We start from the raw sequence: 22,851 nt of genomic DNA on the forward strand, positions 1-22,851 counted from the left end.
ATATCATTATTATCCCTGAATGGTTACCTAGAAATGAAAACAAAGTAGCAGACACGATAAGTAAGTTTGTCGATTATGACGACTGGTCTATAGACGACCATTCATTTTCATTAATCGATTCCCTATGGGGTCCCCACACAGTAGATCGGTTTTCCTCGCCTCACAATAGAAAGATTGAAATTTTCAACTCCAGATTTTGGTGCCAAGGCACATCGGGTGTCGACGCATTTTGCCAAGAATGGGGCTATGATAACAATTATTTTTGCCCTCCGGTGTCTTTGATATCCCAAGTGATAAAGAGAATGGACATATCCAAGTGTATTGGTACATTGATTATTCCAAAATGACCGTCCTCACATTTCTGGCCTATTGTTTGCCCGGATGGTATGCATTTAAGGAAGCACGTACAGGATTGGAGGCTATTGAGAGTCTCTTTCAACGCACCCTCATTATAGGAAAGGCTTCAGTTTTCTGCGAGAATCCTTCTTTTCTGACTTTAGCCCTAAGATTTGACTTCAATAACCCACCTAGGACTGAGAATAAAGGATTTTGTTGTTCAGAGCTCGGTTATTGTCCCTCATGCATTAATTTTAAAAAAATAAAAAATAACGAAATACGGTCTGTTTGTTGACCTTTTTAACTGATAGCCATATTGTAACAAGTGCATTTTTGCTCAAACTCTGCCGATATGCGTGCATGGAGTATGGTCTATTTGTTGACCCCTGAGACGAATTTAGGTATATTCGTCTCAGGTTGACCCGTCGGATCAATGATTACTGCGGCATTTTAGTGCCAGAACTTTGTCGGTTTGTGACCAATGGAGTGGAAGTTTTAAAATCGTGATAGGCCTACCAATTAGATGGCACTGATCAAAATCATTGAGTTTTATTTGCATTTTGCATAGCAAGTTACGATAGTACTCCTTTAGGAAACCAGTCCTTCCGCATTACTTTCCCTTTCTTTGGCGTTTCTCAAGCGAGGAGTGCAATGCTCACCGCTACATCATGTACTTGTGTTTTTCACTTAGTCTTTTTATTATGCATAAGGTAGATATAGAAAATAAATGAATTTTCTGACGGAGGAACGGAGGAAGAAAGGGCTATTTATTTTCGTCATCGGACGAATGCTATGCTCGTTGAGCACGATTACGTAACATATTGTTACGTGGCTCGAGACTCGAGCTGCGTGTTCATGATTTTTCATCATTCTCGGTTGAGTATTCACGACTCGCTGCCCTCCCTCCTTTTTTGTGATTTCATATTTTGGAACTGAACTTTTAATTTTATGANGACGGTATTGAAGTGATTATTATCAGTATGATTTGGTTTTTCCGAAGTAATAAAAATTCAACGCATAATGAAAGTTTTTACAACTTTTTGGTGTTTTCGCCTTATATAGCAAGGTTTTGTTCATATGGACACAGTTGCTGTTTTGTTTGTTATTTGTTTTTGCAGATGAATGGAATCGTTTAATCGCATCTCTACGAGACCCTGACTTGACCAAACTCGCCACATCGAACTTACCATCTCTGCTTATGGGGTCAAAGGCAGCATCCACTACAAAACAATACTTGGCGGCATGGAAGAAATGGAGAAATTGGGCGTCATTAAAGACTGGGGTGCGCATTTTCCCGGTCAAACCATTTCATTTGTCTCTATACATATCCCACCTGGCGCAATTAGGCGCCAAGTCGGCGGCAGACATCGCGATGGCGGCGGTTAAGTTCGTCCACAGCCTTCTGTCTTCTCCAACGGACAATACCATGGTTGTTTTGGCGCTTCAAGGGTTCAAGAGGGTTACCGCGGCCCCTATAGTAAGAAAACGACCTATTTCAGCAGACATATTGGCCACAATTTTCGTCGCTCACGGGCACCAGACGGCTTCCTTGGCCGAATTACGCACCCTTTTTGTCATCTTTATCTCATACGCAGGTTTTTTGCGATTTGACGACGTCAGAGACATTTCAAGATCAGATTGCGCAATAACAAAGGACAGTCTTACTATTCACCTCAAGAAGGCAATTTCACCAAAAATATTTGAAATTTGTGCCAAAATCGGGCTTTTTATGATTTTTTGAAAAATCAACATTTTTGACCATTTTTGGCGCAAATTTCTCAAAGTTAGTCGAAATTCAAAAAAATGAAAAAACGGGTCCTAGATATTTTGATCTAGTTTTTAAAAATTAATAACAAAAAATTTTGGCCCAAGAATTTTTTTTTTATTTTTTTTAAAAAAGAAGTTGGCCAAAAAAAGTTATTTTTGGGATTTTGGGCCAAAAGTGCCATTTTGGCCCAAATTTGACCTCACAGATGAACTTATCAAGTCTTTGCCATTCTAAATATGTATACTTTTATATACTTTAGACCAACAATTTAGAAGTTATGAGGCCCGAAAGTTTCCATAATTCCAGGGTTCAGACCAACCTTAAGTCACATTAAGAACCCCACGTTAAGGCCAGAGTAATGGAAGACACATCCATCCACGCCCGAATTTGAGATTTCTTGATATTTATCAACGCTAAGATGTATTCTTTCACTTGAAACTGATAAAATACAACTTGCTAATATTTACTCGTATTTTTGCTTGATTTATTTCACTCGTTTCAACTCTAAAAAGTCACATGGTTCAAGACAGCTTAGTAAATTGGGGGGAAATAATGAGTCAGAAATGTGCGAATGCGAAATATTGTGATTACGCGCGCGATTCGCGTGGCGTGACCCGGCGCAACTCTGCGAGTATGTCCAACGCAATCAAAGCGCATTCGGTATGTTGTTAACGCCAGCAAATGTGGTGTAAACAAAACAAAATTATAGATTCATTGGTGCAAAAAGATGCACATTTAGACCATGCGCCAGTTACAGCTTTTATAAGCGTGAAAGTCTTACCGTTTTAAAATATAAGGACGTTTTGTGCATAATTTTGACATTTTTTTACAAAAACATCGATTTCTCAGAGTTCACTTTTGACAATATTGCACGATTATTGTGACAAGATAACTCGAAAAATATGCAAGCAACAGGTAAACTTTTTTCACTATCGTTTAGAGTTCATCAAAGTCTAGGGAAGGTTTTCTCATTTTTTCAAAATATTTATTTTAAACAAAAATATACACCATTACGTGCAATTTTTAGCTTAATAGAGTGACAAAATTGCTTTTTTCACATGTTTTTTTCAATATTTCGAAAAAAGATACGAATTTCTAAAAAATAATGAAACCTTCCCTAAGCTCATATCTCTTATTCATAAAAAGCTAACTGAATTTGTTTTACTCCGAACGGATTTTTTTCTAAGTGGTCACAAAAAAAATTGGGGTAAAAAAGTGAATTTTTGTGATTTTTTCAAAAACTAGCGATTTTTGAACAACTCTGACGTCACCATGAGACTCCTTGACTCATTTCCTTTCCAAAAATGTATAGTTTTATATACTTTGGACATACAATTAAAAAAATAATGATGCTCGAAAATGTCCATGTTTTCTCCCATTACTCTGCCCTTAAGGTAATACGATTTATTGTTGGTCGAAGCAGCAACAAAAATGTAGTTCACAGCATCTTGCGAATGGTAGTGAGTTTTAGCCAAAATTGCATTGCTCAATTCATAGCGAGCGTGTAGAAGAATGCAAGGCATAGCTATAGAATACCCATCTCACCTCCCAACACACAGGGTTAGGGTTAGGCACCCTGAGTGGGGTATTCTATAGTTATTCCTACATGTTGCTCGATAATTAAAGATATTATAATAATATTTAATTTCTTGTTTAAAAGTTTTTAAATCTGGGTATCGTACATTATGGCATTAACTAAGACGCTACGAGAGAGTTGAGTTTTAAGGAAATAAACGGTAATCATGAAATGTAGTAACTTACTTCAGGTGCACTAGCTGGTGATTTGTTACAAGCATTCCCGTTGTCATTTCCGGCTGACACAGATACAACAAAGCCCGCATTATAGCACTTTGCGACTGCATCATTTTGGGCCTGGCTAACACTGCCACCAAGTGACATGCTGACAACTCCAGGTTTACGGCCTTCACTGCTGATCTTATCCAATGCTAAAGAAAAAAAATCCAAATCCTTTGTTAGTAAGGGAGTGTTCATAAATACTTTGGTGGGGGGCTGGAAATTTTTTTTCATGTCGAAAATTTTTTAACCCCCTCTTCGCGAACCAAAAACTTTTTTGTCCCCCCCCTCTTAATGGACCTAACCCTTTTTTGACCCCCCTCATATTAGGTTCAAAACTATTTTGACCCCCCATTTGTACACTATTTTCGCCCATGATGGGGATGAAAATGCCTTTATTGTGACAATGTGCGCATACAGCGGGCAAACGTTTTGTATTTTACACTATTTTGGCCCATGATCAGGGTGAATTTGGGTGGAAAAGGGTTCCTTGCCCTATTCTTTTCCTTTGCCCTCCAGATTTTATCTTTCATTTTTCATTCATCTTTGTCATGGGGGCACTTTCCCCCCTTGCCCCCTGGCTACGCTACTGCCGAAATGGGGTGTTTTGCTATTTGCTGGGCCAGTTCGTGTGATCGCGAAGCGCAAAATTTTTCAATTTTACCCTATTTGGGCCCAAAACACGGTGCTTTTCGATGTGCTAAAAAAGTTGCATAGGGCAGTTATTGGTTTTTTTTCTCCTACTAGGATCTTTAGGGGGATGTCCCCCATGGAAAAATTAGGAGTGGAAACGTGTACCCCGGTTCTCCAAGATTCCTCCGCCTATAATTGTAAAGCAACATGATTTAGTTGATAATAAATTAATAATCTGTACTGCATGAAACATTATTGTAAAAATTGTCAACACTAAAGAAGAACAAAGTTATTGCAGTCTTTTGGTGATTAAAAGAGCAGATCAGAAGGAACTGGTCACACAAACCTCAAAATTAAGTTATAGACAACAAGACAATTTTTAACACTTCATACTTATATTGAATGACTTTTCAAAATACATAAAGGACCTGATCAAATACCCTTATCTGGAATGAACTTTTGTTCTGGTTTTAGGGGAACATTTGCGCGCGTAGCGCGCGAAAAAAATTTCAGGCTATTTTATATTTTTTGCTTCAGGACTAATGTTGCTAAAGTTTTTAAACCCCCCCCCTACGTGCCCAAAAACTTTTTAACGTGCCAAAAAACTTTTTAACCCCCCCTCTTCAGAACTCCTAAAATTTTATGACCCCCTACATATTTTCCAGCCCCCCCCCTACCAAAGTATTTATGAACACTCCCTAAATAATGGTAAAATCTCAGTTAAGGTGGCTGTGTACTCTCAGACATGCATGTAGTAAAAGTGCAATAACTTTGTAATTATTCGCGCAAAACATATAAAAGTATACATTTTTATGAAGGCAAGACATCAATAAATCTTAATATAAATACAGATTTGGGGTAAAAACAACAATGTTGAAGAAAATCACAAAAAAGTGAGTTTTTGGCAATATTTGTTAGGTACATCATAACAAAAAACACTCTTTCCAAAATATTCTATTTTGTTTTTAGCTCAATCTTGAGGCGCCATTCCAAAAACGGTTTTTTTATTTTTTTGATATTGGCCTTATTTTTTGAGATATTGACCATATAAGGCATCAAAATGAACTTTTTAAAATTCAAAAATGCTTATTTGCACAAAATGATGCCCAAAATCGGAAATAGACCAAAATATAAAAAAATGAGAAAACCGTTTCTTGAGTCTATCATGCTTTTTACGATGATCATATTTGCTTACCTATAGATGCTGTATTTATTGAGTTATCGTGTACCTAAATCGTCATTTTACCGAGAAAATGAACATTGAAATAATGGCCGTTGAAGTTTAAAGTGGTCACATTTTGCACTTTCATCGAATCTCACAGGAGAATGCGACAGGTTTCGTTTTTGTAACTTATATTACGTGAATATCGGGTAAATCCACAGCCCCTTGAGAAGTTTGAGCGAAATCCATTCATAACTTGATATTTAAATCGGGGAGAGAACTTGAAAAACCCACATTTTATCAGCTAAAACGGAGCCATTTGACCACTAGGTTTTTGTGAAATCAGTGCTTCCGTGGTGTTTCCATAAGATGCGCCACGCATGCAGATAAGCGTCGCGTATGCGTCGCGTATTTGTGCGTTAACAAATTGCGCGATACGCAACGCGATGAATTGTTGCGCGCGTGTACCTTGCTGGTACAACAAAGATTTTCTTTCCTTTTCAATTTCAAACACGAGTGGAATAGTGAAATAAAATCCTTAAAATATTGCAGTTGGAGTTTACAAATCTGGATTTTCATTCCCTGTATTTATAAAAAACATAACAAGGTACAAACATATCATAAAAACTCAATTTTGAGAAAGAAACAATGGCTAGAGTACACAGCCGCGTTAACACATTTGCTAGTCAGCCAAAATGGCCTAAACCTGGGCCCAAGCACAATATATATTTACATAGAAATTTAAAAGAACAGCTAGCTCAAGGAAACCTACATAAATATGTTGTCTATACTTCACTTGACCCAAATATATGATTTTTTTGGTGATGAGACAATCGCACATGGTATTTTAGAGGCATTTTGATTGCAGTTCCACATAGAAATGCTGCTATCATCATGAGACTAAGATCTAGAAATGCTGTTTTGTTAGCTAAAATTTTTCGATGAAAGTCAATCTTTGACAAGATGTAACTTTGCCACGGAAAGTGCTATGACAAAACGGTTTTCAGTTTTGGCTTTCTTTACTCAAGGGCTGTAATTTGATATATAAAATGATATGGTTTGATGGCAAATGTGAATTTACATTTCATACCTACTTTATATAAATATAACGAATAGGTCTTTTTGGGAAAAAATCCATATCTTCAATATAAAAGGTCAAAATTTTCAATTGATCGTCGGCTTTTCCTCCCAGCTACATACACTTTAAGAATATATCATTAGATTTATAAAATTTATTTCGAAGACTGTTATATATCAAAAATTTGAAAAATATCAAATTTTAATAATTTGTCATAAAATTTGTATTATATCGTGAATTTCAAAAAATGAAAATTATTTGGTATCAGAAAGACATGCTTTGTATTCAGAATGCAATTCGATACGTCTGAGGTGCTCTCATGTCCCACAAAAAATACTGTCGAAACGCCATAAACGCTCATTCTAGATCCCTTAAGTGAGCAAAGAGAATCATATAATACCTTTATCACGATAAAACAGTAAAAACAGTAAAACATTATTTTTACTGTTGTATAATTGATGTGTTCTTTTGATTTCACGAAGGAACTCTTTATGAACTTGATGGTATCATTGATTTACATGTACAGTCCCCTTGATCTTCCGTAGTAAAAATGGCACAATTGTGATTTTACCCTTTCGTTGTTAACTAAACATATCTCGAGATTAAAAAAAGCCAATTGAACAAAACAAACGGCATTTGAGAGCTAAGACTATGCCACAACGGTATTTTCTAATTGCTATAGAGGGCGCTTTTCACTTGCACAATTTGTTTTGAGACAGGCTGTAGTGCACATAGTCTCCTTCGCAGCCAGTTTCTGTCGTGTATGTTTGAGACTGATCCCCATGCAGACTGGGCCCTGTTTTGACTATAGCAATGTAAATATTAGTAGGGATGACCACTACATGAACCCACTCCTTTGGACACCTTTTATGTTTACCATGCAAGAATGAACACATACACAATCTCAATGGAGCTATGCACACAGAGACTCCCTACACTGACCAATGGATTTGACTTGAGTGCACACACTGTGCATCAGTAGTACCTCATATTAGCCTGTTTGTAATTTTGGCAAAAACATGTTTTAATCCATAGTTTTCCCTCCACAGCAAGCTTAAGTGAAATCTTCAGGTTATTTGTATAAAAGAGTGATTTTAATGTAAATTTTCACCAAATTCCAAGATATTAGGTGAGTGAAGTTTTTGTATACTATACTATACTATACTATACTAGATTTCGCGGTTCTCGGGTTGGGTGGTTCTTGCGACTATCTCTAATTACCCAACACCCGTTACCCATATAGGCCTACTTGCCCTGACCTTTTAAACTACTAATAGGCCTCTGCACGTGTGCGTATTTTGGGAATCCGATGAGATGCACCTGCACGATTAACCACACTGTAATGCTTTCCGATGCTCGCACTGCGCCCCTCGGTATACTCCGCGCACTACACGATAGCGCGAACGCGATACACACCGCGAGCACGCGTTAGCGAGCCACTCGCACGCGATAGCGCGCGGACAGAGGGGCGGACGGACCCCAGACAAACGAGGTATGTCTATGGGACGGACGGACACGCCATGATTAGTATTATGATATATTTATCTAATTCCATGTGCAGTTTCATAAAATTACATTATGTTTTAGGGGTGCATATTGGATGATGAAATTTAGACCCTCTTTAATCGGATTCAGAATTATGCAGTACCATTATGCACAATGTACTCTGCAATGACCATGGTAATATCTTAAAATTGCACATCGAATTGGTTCAATATTGTTATTCTAATATACAAAACTTGGAATTTAGAGAAAATTTGCAGTAAAATCAAATTTTGATGCAGATATACTGTAGCTTTCACTTCAGCTAGCAGTCATAAACAGTCACATAGTTCATATGCCTAACACTCCATGGGAAACTGAGCACATGGATGAGTCTCATGTGTAAAAAATTCCCACAACTTGTTATTTAAGTAAAAAAAACATGTAATTAAGTTGATCTGTAATGAGGAATTTTTATGCAAGGTTTCCAAATTTTGCACTTTTTTTTGCAAAATTCGGAAACCTCGCACTAAAAATCGTCACTACAAATCAACTTTATTACATGTTTTGTGACAAATAACAAGCTATCAAAATTCGGTGATACATTTTTTGGTCAAATTTGTTCACCAGATCTCCGAATGCATTTATGAAAACCCGTATTTATAAATGATTTCTTCTTGTAAGTATTTGTATAAATCATCTAATCCATTTTCAAGGGTTACAGAAAAGGTGTTTTTTGAAAATAATGAATTTGAAACTGGAAATTACTAAATTTTGTGCCATTTTTTACTTGGTGTCCATAATCTGTCCAAACTGCCTATTCAAAACACGCATATAAAATTGGCCATAACTTCAGAACCATTTATCCTATTGAGGTCATTTAAAGACTGAAATGATCCATTTAATGAGCTCTGTAATATAGGGTATTATTCTACAAAACAGGAGAAACTTCAAATTTTCATGGTCATCCCTAATATTAGCAATTTCCCGATGTTGGCACTACCAGCTAGCTGATAAGATGACTAATTGAATCTATTGAAGATAAACGCTTATTTTATTAGCAGATAAATATTCTGTGATTATTTATGGATGGAAACGAAAGAAAATGCTATCAATGAAATAATTGATATATTGAACATACATTTGTTTTGTCAATGATGAAATCCGCCCACAAATAAAGTTTTTTTGGACCTTAATACATAAATACATTTTAAATAAAATGCCATGCTTTTAAGCTATTGCTGGAGCCATATTCTTTCAGTTTTAGCCATTTAATTAAAAAAACTAATTGGTAAATGGTAAGATAGTAAAGGCAAAGAGACAGAAGTTTGGAGTTATGAATGTGAGAGTTGACAAGAAGTTGAAGGAGTTAGATTGTTATGGACATAATGATATCACACCACCAAATAAATCCCCATAGAGATATGTACTAAATTCGCCTCAAGAAAACGTCATTTTTTCTTCGCAAGAGCGACTCAGTTCTTAGCGATAGCTATGATGGTTGAAATTAGCCCTAGCCTGATCCCTCTGACTGGGAAAAAATATAGGTTGACCGTCATTATTTTTTACGACTGGCCCTCGAAGTCTATGATGTCTGGGAATTACCTAAATACCTCCAAAATCATGCCAGTGTTTCTGTACAGAAACGCCTGCTTAAAATCATTAAAAAACACTCGATCTCTCCCATCTGTGGTACACTTGCAGGATTTGATATTACTAATCATGACCAATCCAAATTTAGCCAAAGTTGTGCAAATTTCTGCTCATTTTAATGCTTACTTTAGGCTATGCATGGTGGGTTTTTTTTGAGAAATGCATTCAGGGCGCACGACCGTATGTGAAATCTAATGGGTCATGGGTGTAAGCGCGAAAATGTTGAAAGACAGGTCAAGGTCATCCGAGGTGAATTGAGTATAGATTGTCAGATTGTGAATCACAATTTTGCGCCAAAATCGTTAAAGGTCATTTGAGGTGGACTTAGTATATATTGTTGGATTGTCAGAATGTTCAAAGTTTTGTCGTTTAATGTCAACTGCTAACTGAGCATTGATAGTTGGATTGTCATAAAACGTGGTGCATGTAATCACAATTAAGCGTCAAAACCATCAAGGTCATATCAAAGTTAACAGTTACTGATAATAGATAGTTGGATTGTCATGGAACCTGGTTCATCACCCTTGAGCAGCAAACATTGTTAGGTTGTCTGAATATAGATTGTTGGATTGTTGTGAAACTCTGAGGATGTGATTTTCATTGAGTGGTATTTACCAATAAATACCAATATTTCCTACCCGGTTAGTTGTGCCACACACACAAAATTACTAACTTTCCTATACTTGTCAATGCAAAATTATGAAACATGATCTATATCCATTGGCGTTGTCTTTTTAAAGACATTTCTTGTTGGTTATATAATTCACTTTTGAAATTTCTTTCTCTTTTTAGTGAGAAGAAACGGTTTGATTCCAGTTACCTGCAATACTGTCGGACTTGGATCCTGATCCCGAGCAGCTCAGTGTTCTGCAAGCCCACAAGTTACAGTTTTTGGCCACACCGTACACGGCACCACCTACAGTACCACTGCAGTGAGACCCATGACCGTTGCAATCTTTGCCCTGCAATAAAATAGTTCATGACGTCATTTAGCAATTCGTCAGCCTGCTACGCTAAATGCCTAAGTCATTCTTACATGTTTCTCATTTGCAATTTTAATTTTTTGAGTAATAAACCCATAATTCATCAATTTTCCACAAGTTAATAAAGAATGCGGCTGGAAATTTGATGAATTATGGGTTTATTACACAGAAAATTGAAATTGTTGACCTTTCATATTGAAGATGTAAATTTTTTCCCCAAAAGACCTACCGCACTTTTTTGGTGTTTTGGAAAAACATCTATATCTTCAATACGAAAAATCTAAATTTTGGGCGACTTTTCATCCCGGCTACAAACACTTTAAGTACATATTACTAGATTTATACAATTTACTTTGAGGCCTGTTAAATTTCAAAATGTGTTTTATATCGCGAATTTCAAAAAATCTTAATTATTTGATATTCCTTGTATTCAAAATTCGATTATGTCTAATGTGCTCGCATGTCCCACAAAAATACGTGAAAACGTCGCTATCCGAGCCTTTAGTATTACTGTTAACCATTCAGATGTGAGCTCTGCTCCTGATTTGTTCTTTATTATTCAGTGGCGTAGATTTCTTTATGACATTAAGGGGGTGGGTGGGGTTGGAAAAAACCTTCTTGAAGTGTAGAAGTGAATCCAGCACATTTTGGCAACAAAATAATATTTTTACCATGTTGAAGCTAAAATTGCAATGGGCCATGATGCGCGAAATTCGCGCAAAGAGCTCAAAATTGGCATTTTTAGGCTAAAATGGCCAAATAGAGGTTCAAAATGCCACAAGCCAGTCGGGCGTATACTTTTATTTTAAAAAGTTACACGCCCAACAGCAAAAGTACACGCCACACACCGACATCGCCCGGTTAATAATTACATTAGTACATAGATACTGAAATGAATACACGGGATCGATACACGTAAATGTGCTATGCACGATTGATATTCAGACGATAAATCTTTTGATACCGGGGTGGAAAATGATGAATATCTCCCGTAAATGATTTCGTATAAAGAAACGACATCTGGTTCCTTGCACTTGAACATATATGTTCAACATATATTATCGTCGTTAGGTTGCGCTTTGAAAATCTAGCGTGCGTCTTGAGCTGAAAAAATGACCCAAATCATCAGATTTTATATAGCGCAGCGTAGACCCTCGTGGAGGTAGTCTCGGGCCAGAATGTATGTGGCTATCACGAACATACAGGATCGACGAGTGTCAGACCGACTGACACAAACTGACTGTGTAGGAGACTATCGTAAAGGCAGTTAAAAGCATATGACAATGGCGTATGTATGCTCGCTGACCGTACAGAGGTCAGTCACAGGCTAATGTCATTAGCCTTAGTCGAATGTCCCTCAGCCTATTATGTGTTTAAAAACTATTAAACAGGTGGGAACACAATGCTCATTCGTGGCTGTGGATTCACCCTACCATGGCATTTTCTGCCATGAAGATATCGGGGCGATGACACTGTGCGCCATTGGCGTGCGGGCAGGTGTAAAAGTCGAGCCCTGGAGGGTCATGTAACTGTTCCGCTGATTCAAAACGAATTTATCGATTTAAAATGCATGTTCAAGTGTGTGCGTGGTGAAGTGCAAACAAGTTTAATGTCAAACTGAGGTTAATTTTGGTTGAAACTGGCAAAATAAACTCGTAAAATATGACTCGTAAAAAGGTGACATTGCAAATTGTTGCAATTTCCTGTCCTGTTTCCCCCGGTCGGTACGCCACCACTACACTGCTGCCTGATTTATACTTCCCTAACTCGATCCTTTCGAAGCTCTTGTCAAGGTTGCAATAGCTCCTTGGTCGATTTTGCTGTGCAGGAATAAACTCTGAATGTGATGTCATGACAATCACCAGTGCCCAGAACCAAAAAACAATGGACTGTTCATAAACAAGTTCATCAGGATTGTCAGTAGATATCATTTATAGGTTAGGTATGTTGTTGTTAGGTATGTTTAACATCATTTTACCAAATATTCAATTGGATTTGTTTACATGAAATTTTATAAATGGAATGAACGGTTCAAGTTTCACGGTTTTGGTTTCTTTTGAGATTAATCAAATTTTATTCAGGGAATGTATTGTAAATGGAATTGCGCCGTTGAAGACCCGAGTAAAGAAGAATATTTCACCTGCTGGGGTCCGAACGTGGAAAATGGGGTGAGGCATTACACTTGGAAACTACTTCTTCGCTTAGTGTAGCTGGCATCAGCTTTTCTTACCGGAGGATTCTGGCCACCAAGAGGATCGAAGAAGAATTCTGCTCTACCCTCAAGGTCAACGTGAGAGTAATTAATACCAGTGTCAATAACGTAAACATTCACACCGGTTCCATCAGCTGAAATTAAACACAAATAAACAAACACATCAACACCCCACCAACAAACAAACAAATACAAATGCAAAGGCTTATTCAGTGATCCGAGCGTGTAAAAAATTGAACTTGCAAATAAATATAAGTGAAGGATAAGTCATTAAAATTATTTTTGAAATGAACAATTTGGCAAAAAACAAAGGAAAATAGCAATATTAACATAGTAGAAGATCCATTCAAATACAGCTGGCTAATTTCTCTACTCAATTAGAGACATTACATTTTCGTGTAAAATATCCTATTTTGTCTTGCCTTGGCTTAACCATTAGCAGGCTATGTTAGGACGTCTATGGTACTGACAAAGGTACACAAAACTAAATTTTGATGATTTTTACCATTTTCGGAATAAGCAAATCACTGACTTTGCCTTTTCAAGGACTGGGCATTTTTCGTGCGCTTTGTCTTTGCAACAAACAAAGTAGCAACATTGCCGTAACGTTTTTCCGTCACGACATGTCGCCATTTTGACAAAATGCCGAGAAGATTGAGAAAATAGGCCCGAACCACAGAACATAATATATATCAAACGTTTAATCCAGTTAAAAAGTGTATGGTTTTCATATGTCGTGCATTTTTTGTAAGGTTTAAACCAAGTTATAACTTTGCTGCAGACTTTGAAATACCAGAAAAACTTTGATTGCAAAGATGCACCTTGCTCCAAAAAGATAAAGTAAATTCTTGCCACCAAAGTTTTTCCTATTCTATGAGGTAAGTTCGTGAAAGCCAATTCTGGACCTTAATCACAAAAGGCTCATGTGATTCTCCAAGCTTCATCGAGGATTCATTTTACCATGTTTAAGCCCAATTGGATGTGCCTTAATGTTTGACCCCATATGACCTTTGACTTCGAGTGACCTCGGTTTGCTTGTGTTCATGCCTCCGTGATATGGAGAATTACTTTCACCAATAAGTTCAATCGAGCCAAGTTTAAAATTTAGCCCCTAGATCACCTTTGACCTCAGATGACTTCGATTTTTTTTTTGCTCCCCTCATACGAAGAATTCCACCCACCTAGTTTAAGCCCAATCAGGAGAAGTTTACATTTAGCCCCTAGATGACCTTTGATCTCGGTTGACTTCCATTTTATTTTGTATATAGGGGCCCATAAATTATTCCCCCATATTGAGGATTCAACCCACCAAGATTGAGCCCAATCGGCCAAAGTTTGAAATTTGAACCCTCCGTGACCATGAACTTTGACCTCCGATGACCTTTAAAACCATCCCGTAACATCATACGCCCGAACCTATCTATGACCGAAATATTTCGGACGATGCGTCGGGTGCGTCGACACGCATAGACGGACAGAGACTATTAGTGGTGCTCGGTGGACAGAGACCGCCCGCTCATTACCGTATTTTATAGTAGATGGCTCAATATATAGCTCGAACAAACCATTGGAGTGGGAAATTGTGCATCGAAAATTGCAGGATAACCATCCTGAAAAACGAAGGGCTTGTCTAAAATGTTTTTTCTCTCAAAATGTCAAAATATTAAGATTTGACTTTTATTGCCAGTTAGAACCAACTATAAAAATAGATTATTAGAAGTTAGCTATGTTTCATTTGGCAAAAGGAGATGATATTTTTTTAAATTCCAAATAATTAGTGCCTCTAACCCCTAACCTAATTAGCATAATTATGTTGATGTTTCTGTCTTGAATGTCACATCTAGCAGATTTATATCACTGCATAATTTGATGTCCATTAACCATTGAAGTCAATGGTTTACAACCGATTCATCCCGGGTTTATTTAGGGAAGATGTTTGGCCAATAAAAAAAATGCTATGAGATTGTCGCCAGGCGCTTTGTTTAGTGATGAAGAACACAAACTGGCTGGTCATCATGCAGTTATTGTTAACTACATGTATGCACACAACACAGGGGCACTCACAATAGGCAATTGACATGACCCGTAGTGGTAGCGCTGTGTTGTAGATATAGGAGATGAACTAGTAAGCGTCATATATCAAAAAGTATAAAAGGTATGATTTTAGTACTTGCTCTATGTTTCAAATACTTATTCTTTTCAAAATATCTGAATTTTTAACCCGGTACAAGCTTTAATAACGGGGGACCATACATTTGTATGAGAAAGGAAATCTACACCTTATCCAAACTCCCGTGTTAATCCAATGCAAATTTTGCTTCACCAGGCCGCCCTGACTTGGTCGCATTTGGAAGATGGGTGCCACGAAACCGTAATAGGTAGAAATTTAGTACTTTCTGTCAATCAAGTATGGTTTATTCTCTACATGTCAATCTTTAAATTATTAGCATAGTCCTTATAATAACGGTGGGCCGCCTTGATAAGTAAATGATAGCAAACCAGTGAAAAATACCCCAAAACTCAGTCAGTGGAGCTCCGCCCGTACATGTCAATAGCATCATTATCGATTGGATTAGTCGATCGTAGCGGACAATCCGATCGCTCATTGATTAATATTATCACGTGGTAAGAAATTTGTATTGGACAATCGATTACTATAATGGTTTAGTACTGCATATTTCGGTTTAATCTTCACTAAGCGGGTTTATGGCTGAAAAGAACACGGTGAATTTGCCGTGGACAAAACTGCACTATGAACCTAGACTAGTCTTATTTCACTTACACGTGTAAAGGTACGTGTCATCAAGCCTAGCGTCCGTATCGTCAATTCGATCAAGTCCCCAGGATCCCACAGCATCAGCGTAGACCACCCCATCCTGTTCAACGTACTTGACCCCTTGAAGTTCCCGCAACTGTAAAAACAGATGAATACCGACATTGTCAAGAATTGTCAAAGATCATGAAGATGTCATGATATATCAAGTAGCCTACAAAAATAACTGGATAACAACGTCCCAATGCGAAATCACCGTATAGCGCTTATGAATTTCAACGGAATTGAAGGGGGAAAGCTGAATAATGTGTTTCAAACCGAGTCAAGGAAAATATTGTTTAAATCCCTTCACACTAATCAGTGGCGTACCGTGGCCGCCCCAACCCCAGGGGGGGGGGGGCTGAAGAAAATCAATTTTGCCGCCCCTTCCTCAACAGCCCGAACAGGTTGACCTAATTTTTTTCTCGGTCGTTTGAAAAAGTGAAGAGCAATTTTATTTACTAATTCTTTTTAGTAAAGCCCCCTGCTTTTACCCCGGGGGGCTGGCGACCCCAAAACCCCCCCAAAAAAAATACGCGCATGTTAATGATTATAATTCCCGGAGGTAAGTGGATCATTTCACTTTTCACCTGATTATTAACGATTATCAGGTATAGCCTATAGAGGAACACTTGGTGTTTGATGTCTTTATTAAAAACAAGAATTAGAACAGAAAAGCCAGATGAATGGGTTAAAGGTGGGTAACCTGATTGACAATCTCATCCCCCACTTTACCTCATAAAAATGCTGATTTTGGTATCAGATGAAAGCTCATATTTTTCTCATAAACATATTGAAATTTGGCGTTCCAAATCGGTATATTTCCGAAGAAATCATCAAAAAACTGCCGAATTAGACTCAAATATGGTATACCATATTTGTCTTGAGTTCGAGCTTCTAATTTCAATATGCTTATGAGAAAAATAGGGCCTTTCACTTGAAATCAATATATTACATGATCATGGTGATTATCATTAGTAAAAACCATACTGCAGTTACTGTCCGTTTTCCTATACACAATACACAGTGCTCTTACCATTGACGCCTGACCTCTACAAATAGCGTACGTTAGAAGTATGGGGATTTGCCTAGTTAACGTCGCTGTGTGAAAATAACCGGCCAATATTAAAAGTACTCTTCTAAAATTCTAGAAAATATAGTTTTGTAACATGTCCTAAATTTTTAGCTAATTTAGATGTTTGGAAATATTCGTACTTTGGTGTTTTAGGAAGGATATGTAAACGACAGATAACACCAAAAAATATGAAGAAATTATTTCCAAACCGTGTTAAGTCTGCAAACCACCATGCTTCTCATTTTCAAGAACGCTGGTTAACAATAAGCACGTATTGTCTCATTTCGTAAACAAAAGCCCACACAGAATTGTTCTCTAGCGTTCGCTTTATAATCGTTCACCCAACTGAAACTATAATACCAGCTCATTGCTCCATTGTACGTGTAAAGCAGAAACATATGTTGTGTGTATTTAACCAGAGAAGATATGATTTAATCAGTTGAGCTGTTTTCAATGAGTGTTATCTTGGTTTAATAGCTTTTAATGGGGTTTAAGTCCTGCAAAGGTCATGGTGAATTCTACTGTAGACATGACTGCATCATGCACTGTAGACTACCAATATCACGCTGTATAAATGTCGGTAATTCCATGGGAATTAGTCACATTTACAAAAAACATTTACATGTTCTTTTTTGCACGAGTGCTTAACATTTTATGTTATACGTAAGTTTTAAAGAATTTGATTTTCCAAATATATCAGGTCACCTTCCTTTAACGAAGGGCCTGAGGTCAATGTACCATAATCTTACTTACCATATCGACGTTGTCATCTGGGAATTGTAGAGCCAAACCAGTCTGATACTTGTACTTGATATTCATTGAAACACTGTGGCTAAGGGCGGTCAACTCCAGAGAGGACACAAACTGATCAACATTCACACCATCCTAGAGGAAACAAAAGTGAATAATATCTTAATGTCCCATTGAAATAAAATACTTTTTAATTTTGTTAAAGCTCTGGGAAAGATATGATTAAATTGTCCTATACATGCAGTTTCACTGGTATTTATGTTATGAAATCTGAAATCTTGCGAACCTGACCTTTTCTGAGTCACATGTTGTTGATCTTTAGTTATATTCCAAATTAGCTAATAGTTGGCAAGACAAAACCAGGCGAGCTAAAAAACCTTCAATGTGGAGGTGGGTGTGTGTGTGGGTGGGGGTTGCTCTCTTGCCAATCCAATTTCTGACCTCCAGTGTGTGATTTGCTTTGCACAATACCCGCTGGTGTGCTTAAATGCCGGGCTTCGGATGTCGACATTAAATGATGCAGGCCTTCTGCATATTTTGGCCCCACCCGGCGGCGAATCGTATTGTGAATCGACCGAATAATTTATACTCTGTTGCATGAACATGACTGGTGGAACATAATTGGGGAATATATTTTTTTTGCCGTCATCCTTACCTTTAGCATGACAATGTATTGTCCAGGAATAGGTTCACGGTCCCTCAGGAGAGGCGCCATTTGACAATGGGCCACTGCTGCAATGGCGAGTAAAACCAGCAACTTCATCGTTGGTAGCTAGAGATTGTCTGTTACGTTATAAAAATGGACAGATTTAAACTTAGTGGATTCTGTGCAGGCAGGGTCGCGGTTTGGCGGAAAATTCCGACTTACTTTCGCTATAACTTTTAGCTATTACTTAAAGACCCTTTCAGTGATCCCAGCGAAAGTGCAAAAAAGTTGTTGTATATAAATTGTCTAAAAGTGACGGATAAGTCATTAAAATTGCCATTAGGTATTTTTGAAATGAAACAAATTGGCAAAAAAGCTCACAAATGAGGAAAACAGCAGTATTGACAAAGTTGAGGCCCGTTCAAATACGTGTAGCTAATTTATACACTGTCAGTATATAAATTACAGATTCATGTAAATTGCCTTATTTTGTCTTAAGGGTAGACACGGTATTGTTGGTCGAAACAGCCAAAATATCGTTTTTCAATATCTATCAATATATTATTCAAAAATAACACTTTGTTGTTTTGCAAAAGTTCATTCTACAAATCATACACTTTGATAACTTGCATGATTTATTGTTGTTAATGAGTTATGTACGTTTTACAAAGTGTTGTTGTTCCAGCCCTCTTTACAACATAACTCACAAGACATAGAAAAGTATAACTGTGATATTTGAAATATTCTACACACTCGCTATGAAATGATCAATGCAATTTTTTCCAAAGCTCACTACCATTTGCAAGATGATGTGAACTACCAAATCGCAACAGTTTAATACATGTAGTTGCTAACCTTAATACACAGCTTTCGGCTGAACCACTAGCAGGCTATGTTAACACATCTATGACAATGACAGTGGTACACCAAAATCGGAATTTTGATGATTTTTTTTCGATCGTCGGGATGAATCACTGAATGGGCCTTTAACAAAGGCGAAATATATAAAATGGATTAAAAATTGAATATAATATGTAAAATTGGACTTATTTTGATCCATATCTAAGCCTGATCAAAATTTCAAAAATGTGAGAATACGGTAACCAAAACAATAACTTGGCACAGGGAAGTAATGCAATGAATAATCTCAAAGATAAAGAGGAACAACCAAAAATATGACAACATCATTACTGAAAATACTGTTGTTGAAAGAGCGAATGCCTGATCACTCAACTTTATTCCCAATACCAATATCAGGAGACCTAAGCCAAGGGGGTAATATTAAACTACTGTGGCATCAGCATAATCTTAAATAGTTACCTAGACCTTCAATTAGGATGATACACAACAGAATAAGACCCGAAGTTGATAGTCTTCTGAGAATTTCAACCAGAATGGTTTCAAAAGTAGTAGTTTAAAAAACTATTTATACTGTCATCCACATACTGGCTTTTAGAAGGATAACAGAAGGAGTGATCAAAGGCCAAATGTTACCAGCTATACTAACATTGACTTCAGAAAAGCCTTCGGTACTATTCACCGAGGCGTATCCTTAGAGCTCTGCCTTACAGCCTACTACTAGTATTGGATAATAAAACAAATTGTGGTCGTAATTGCAAGGACATATCAAGAAAACCTGTTTGACATCCTAACCGGTGATTCACTTGCATGTCCCTATCTGTTTGTGATAGTACTCGACTATGCTTTAAGAATGACTATCGACAGCAAGGAAGAAGTCCTTGGATTCCACCTGCAATTTCAGACGAATTGGGAAAGAAGAGTATGGACGTTTCAGGAGAAATACAACAAGCGGAAGAACTACTTCAAACGGTCGAATTATAGTTGAAAAAGTCGCCTTAAAGATGAGAGCCGCCAAGTTGACCCAAAACCATTGTTATACCAGCAGGTTAACATCAGCACAAACACTGACAAATGAGCAGTGAAGTGTGCAGTGCCAGTGAAATGAGCCAGAGCATATTTATTCGCCCGAACACCACACGCACACCCCACACACACGTCAAATGCGTGCAAAAGGCATAGATTGCGTCAAAATCGATTGCGTAACAAAGTACTTCAATTGCGTCGTGTGATGAAAGGACTGGGAAATATAGTACAATGCAGAAACAAATTAAAATCTGTTTTGACTTGTTATTACTCATATTGTAAGCCTCTTAAAACCTCTTTTACATCACACATTTCATTGCGCATTGAACACAACTTGTTACGCCATCGAATCATTTAATTACCCAATTGATGCATTTTGTTACACAATTGACGCATTGCGTTATGCAGTCGACGCAGTTTGTCGCATTTCATGACATAATAGATGCGTTTTAACACAAAACACGTCGAAATTATTTGAAGCATTTTGTTACGCGATCGACGCATTTTAGTGCAATCGGTGCATTTGGCGTGTTATTAGTAGTGCTCCTTGGCATTTTGACGTAATTAAAGCATTTGACTATTATTCCGTTTACATTTAGCAAAAGCCGTAATCGACTTAACCTGTATTTTGAATTACGACTGCAGATTAATTCGTTGGTTAGTGTTAACACTATATACATCGGCTGAATTCGATTCCAAATTCGCATGCAAGAAAATCGAATTCGTTTGAATACGTCCGGCCCCATATGCATCGTTACGGTTAATACGGATTCAACAAAGTGTTCGTTTACATTATAGCGAAAGATCGTAATTAATGACGACTTATTCGAATTCACTTCAAATTACTGATGGTAAAAGTTATCATTGGAATTACGACTTTTGAATTATAATTAATTACGACTGCACCTGTTTACACTTATGAAACGAATTAAGTCGATTATGACTTTAATGAATTCGATTACGACTTTTGACCAATGTAAACGGTTTATGTGTAGTGTGTGATGTGTTAAATAGACTAGTATTATACTGACGATTATGCTCATTGGCTCATTTCACTGGCACTGCTCATTCTGCTCATTTCACTGCTGATTTGCTCATTTCCCTGCTCATTGACACATTTCCCTACTCATTTGCTTCTCATTAGCTCGTTTCACTGATCTTTAGCTCATTTCACTGTTCATTGACTCATTTCACTGCTATTGACTCATTTTCCTGCTTATTTGACCGAGAGCTTCGAAATCTGTTCAGCTCTCATTGGATTGTTCTTTTGGTTCATGCATTGGTAGAGGATCAAAACATGTGATAATCAATAACAATTGTCATTATTCACATCAGATCATTATTCACGTAATGTCAAATTAAAACATGAAGATTTCAATATTTTTTTCTGACCAACAAAGTCCTAAATGGCCTACAGTAGTAAAGTTACATTCAAAATTTACTCATTGGGAGGTGTTCACAACAGATGCAACCCTTGGTCATCCCCTTCTTGTGACCTTGGTCACAGAAAACATTGAACTTGTATTGTTTTAATATGGGATTAAGTAAACAATGACCACTGATGTGAATAATGTCATTTTTTAAAATTGATTATCGCATGTTTTGACCTCCTCACGAACCAAGCTCACGAAACAAGAAGAAATTAGCGCCCGAAAACATTTTCTTCCATTGATACTGAGTAGGAAGGCAATAGGACTTTGCTGCAGCTTTCAAATCTTGGATTATTTTTATTCAAATGTACGCTGCGACATCAATATTGGGCCATTGCAACAAATGAGGTGTCATAATGCGCGGAAATAAATTCTGCTTCGACTGCATGTCTCAAATTTGGAGTATAGGAATAGCGGCAATTAAGCGGGGGGGTACGTTTTTGGTAGATGTTATTATGTAAGCGAAACAACTGCAATATTGGAATCATTGCAACAAATAAGGTCATAATGTGCAAAAATAATAATGACCGTATTGTGTGACGCGTTATGTGTTCGAACAATTTATGCGGGCGTTGGCCGCCGTATTTGGACACCACATAAAAACCGTCGTGGTGCCCCACATAACTAACCGAGTATATGGAAAATGCCATACGGCCGAGCGGTTTTGCCAGCTCTCTTTAGTTTAGTGATTTAGTGGTTTGTTTAGTGACGAAGCAGCACAAATCGGCGGGGACCGAGGCTAGTGTCGCTTGTGGTATTTCCTTAATCGGTTATTAAATTTTTTACAGGGAAAATAAAAGATAAAGTTAAAATCGCATTTTGTTTTCAATTTAAAAGAAAGGAAATGTGACGCAGATGGGATTAAAATGTGAAAAGTGACGAGTATGAATGATGTTAATGACTTTGCATCAGTTATTTTTCCGAGTATCGTGAATAATCAATAGTTGGCTATAGGGGCTCGAGAAAAGCGGACCTCATGACCATTGGCACATCTTTTCAGTTGTTATGTTGAAGGTTCGAGTAAATTGCTCAAGCCAGGCTAAATGCTATGTGAATTCTAGCCTTCATATACATGCATTAAGAGTGCTCAATGCAATATGTTTTCGCGTTAACAAGCATGAAACTCATTTCTTGACATCTTAAATCATAAAAT

General features: G+C 37.4%; 1 protein-coding gene across 1 annotated transcript in view; it reads right to left on the reverse strand.

The window, feature by feature from the left end:
* Positions 1–18,508, reverse strand: part of LOC140155006 (aqualysin-1-like) — a 53,645-nt gene extending 35,137 nt beyond the window's left edge. The window contains exons 1-6 of the mRNA XM_072177677.1: positions 18,394–18,508; positions 17,742–17,873; positions 15,884–16,013; positions 13,120–13,235; positions 10,727–10,868; positions 3,866–4,050 (exon numbers count right to left, since the gene is read on the reverse strand). Of these exons, the coding sequence (XP_072033778.1) occupies positions 3,866–4,050; positions 10,727–10,868; positions 13,120–13,235; positions 15,884–16,013; positions 17,742–17,873; positions 18,394–18,501 (813 nt within the window). The 5' untranslated portion in view covers positions 18,502–18,508. The remainder of the gene's footprint in view (positions 1–3,865; positions 4,051–10,726; positions 10,869–13,119; positions 13,236–15,883; positions 16,014–17,741; positions 17,874–18,393) is intronic.
* Positions 18,509–22,851: the final 4,343 nt, after the last annotated feature.

This window comes from Amphiura filiformis, chromosome 6, assembly GCF_039555335.1.
Source record: "Amphiura filiformis chromosome 6, Afil_fr2py, whole genome shotgun sequence".
NCBI classification, from domain to species: Eukaryota; Metazoa; Echinodermata; class Ophiuroidea; order Amphilepidida; family Amphiuridae; genus Amphiura; species Amphiura filiformis.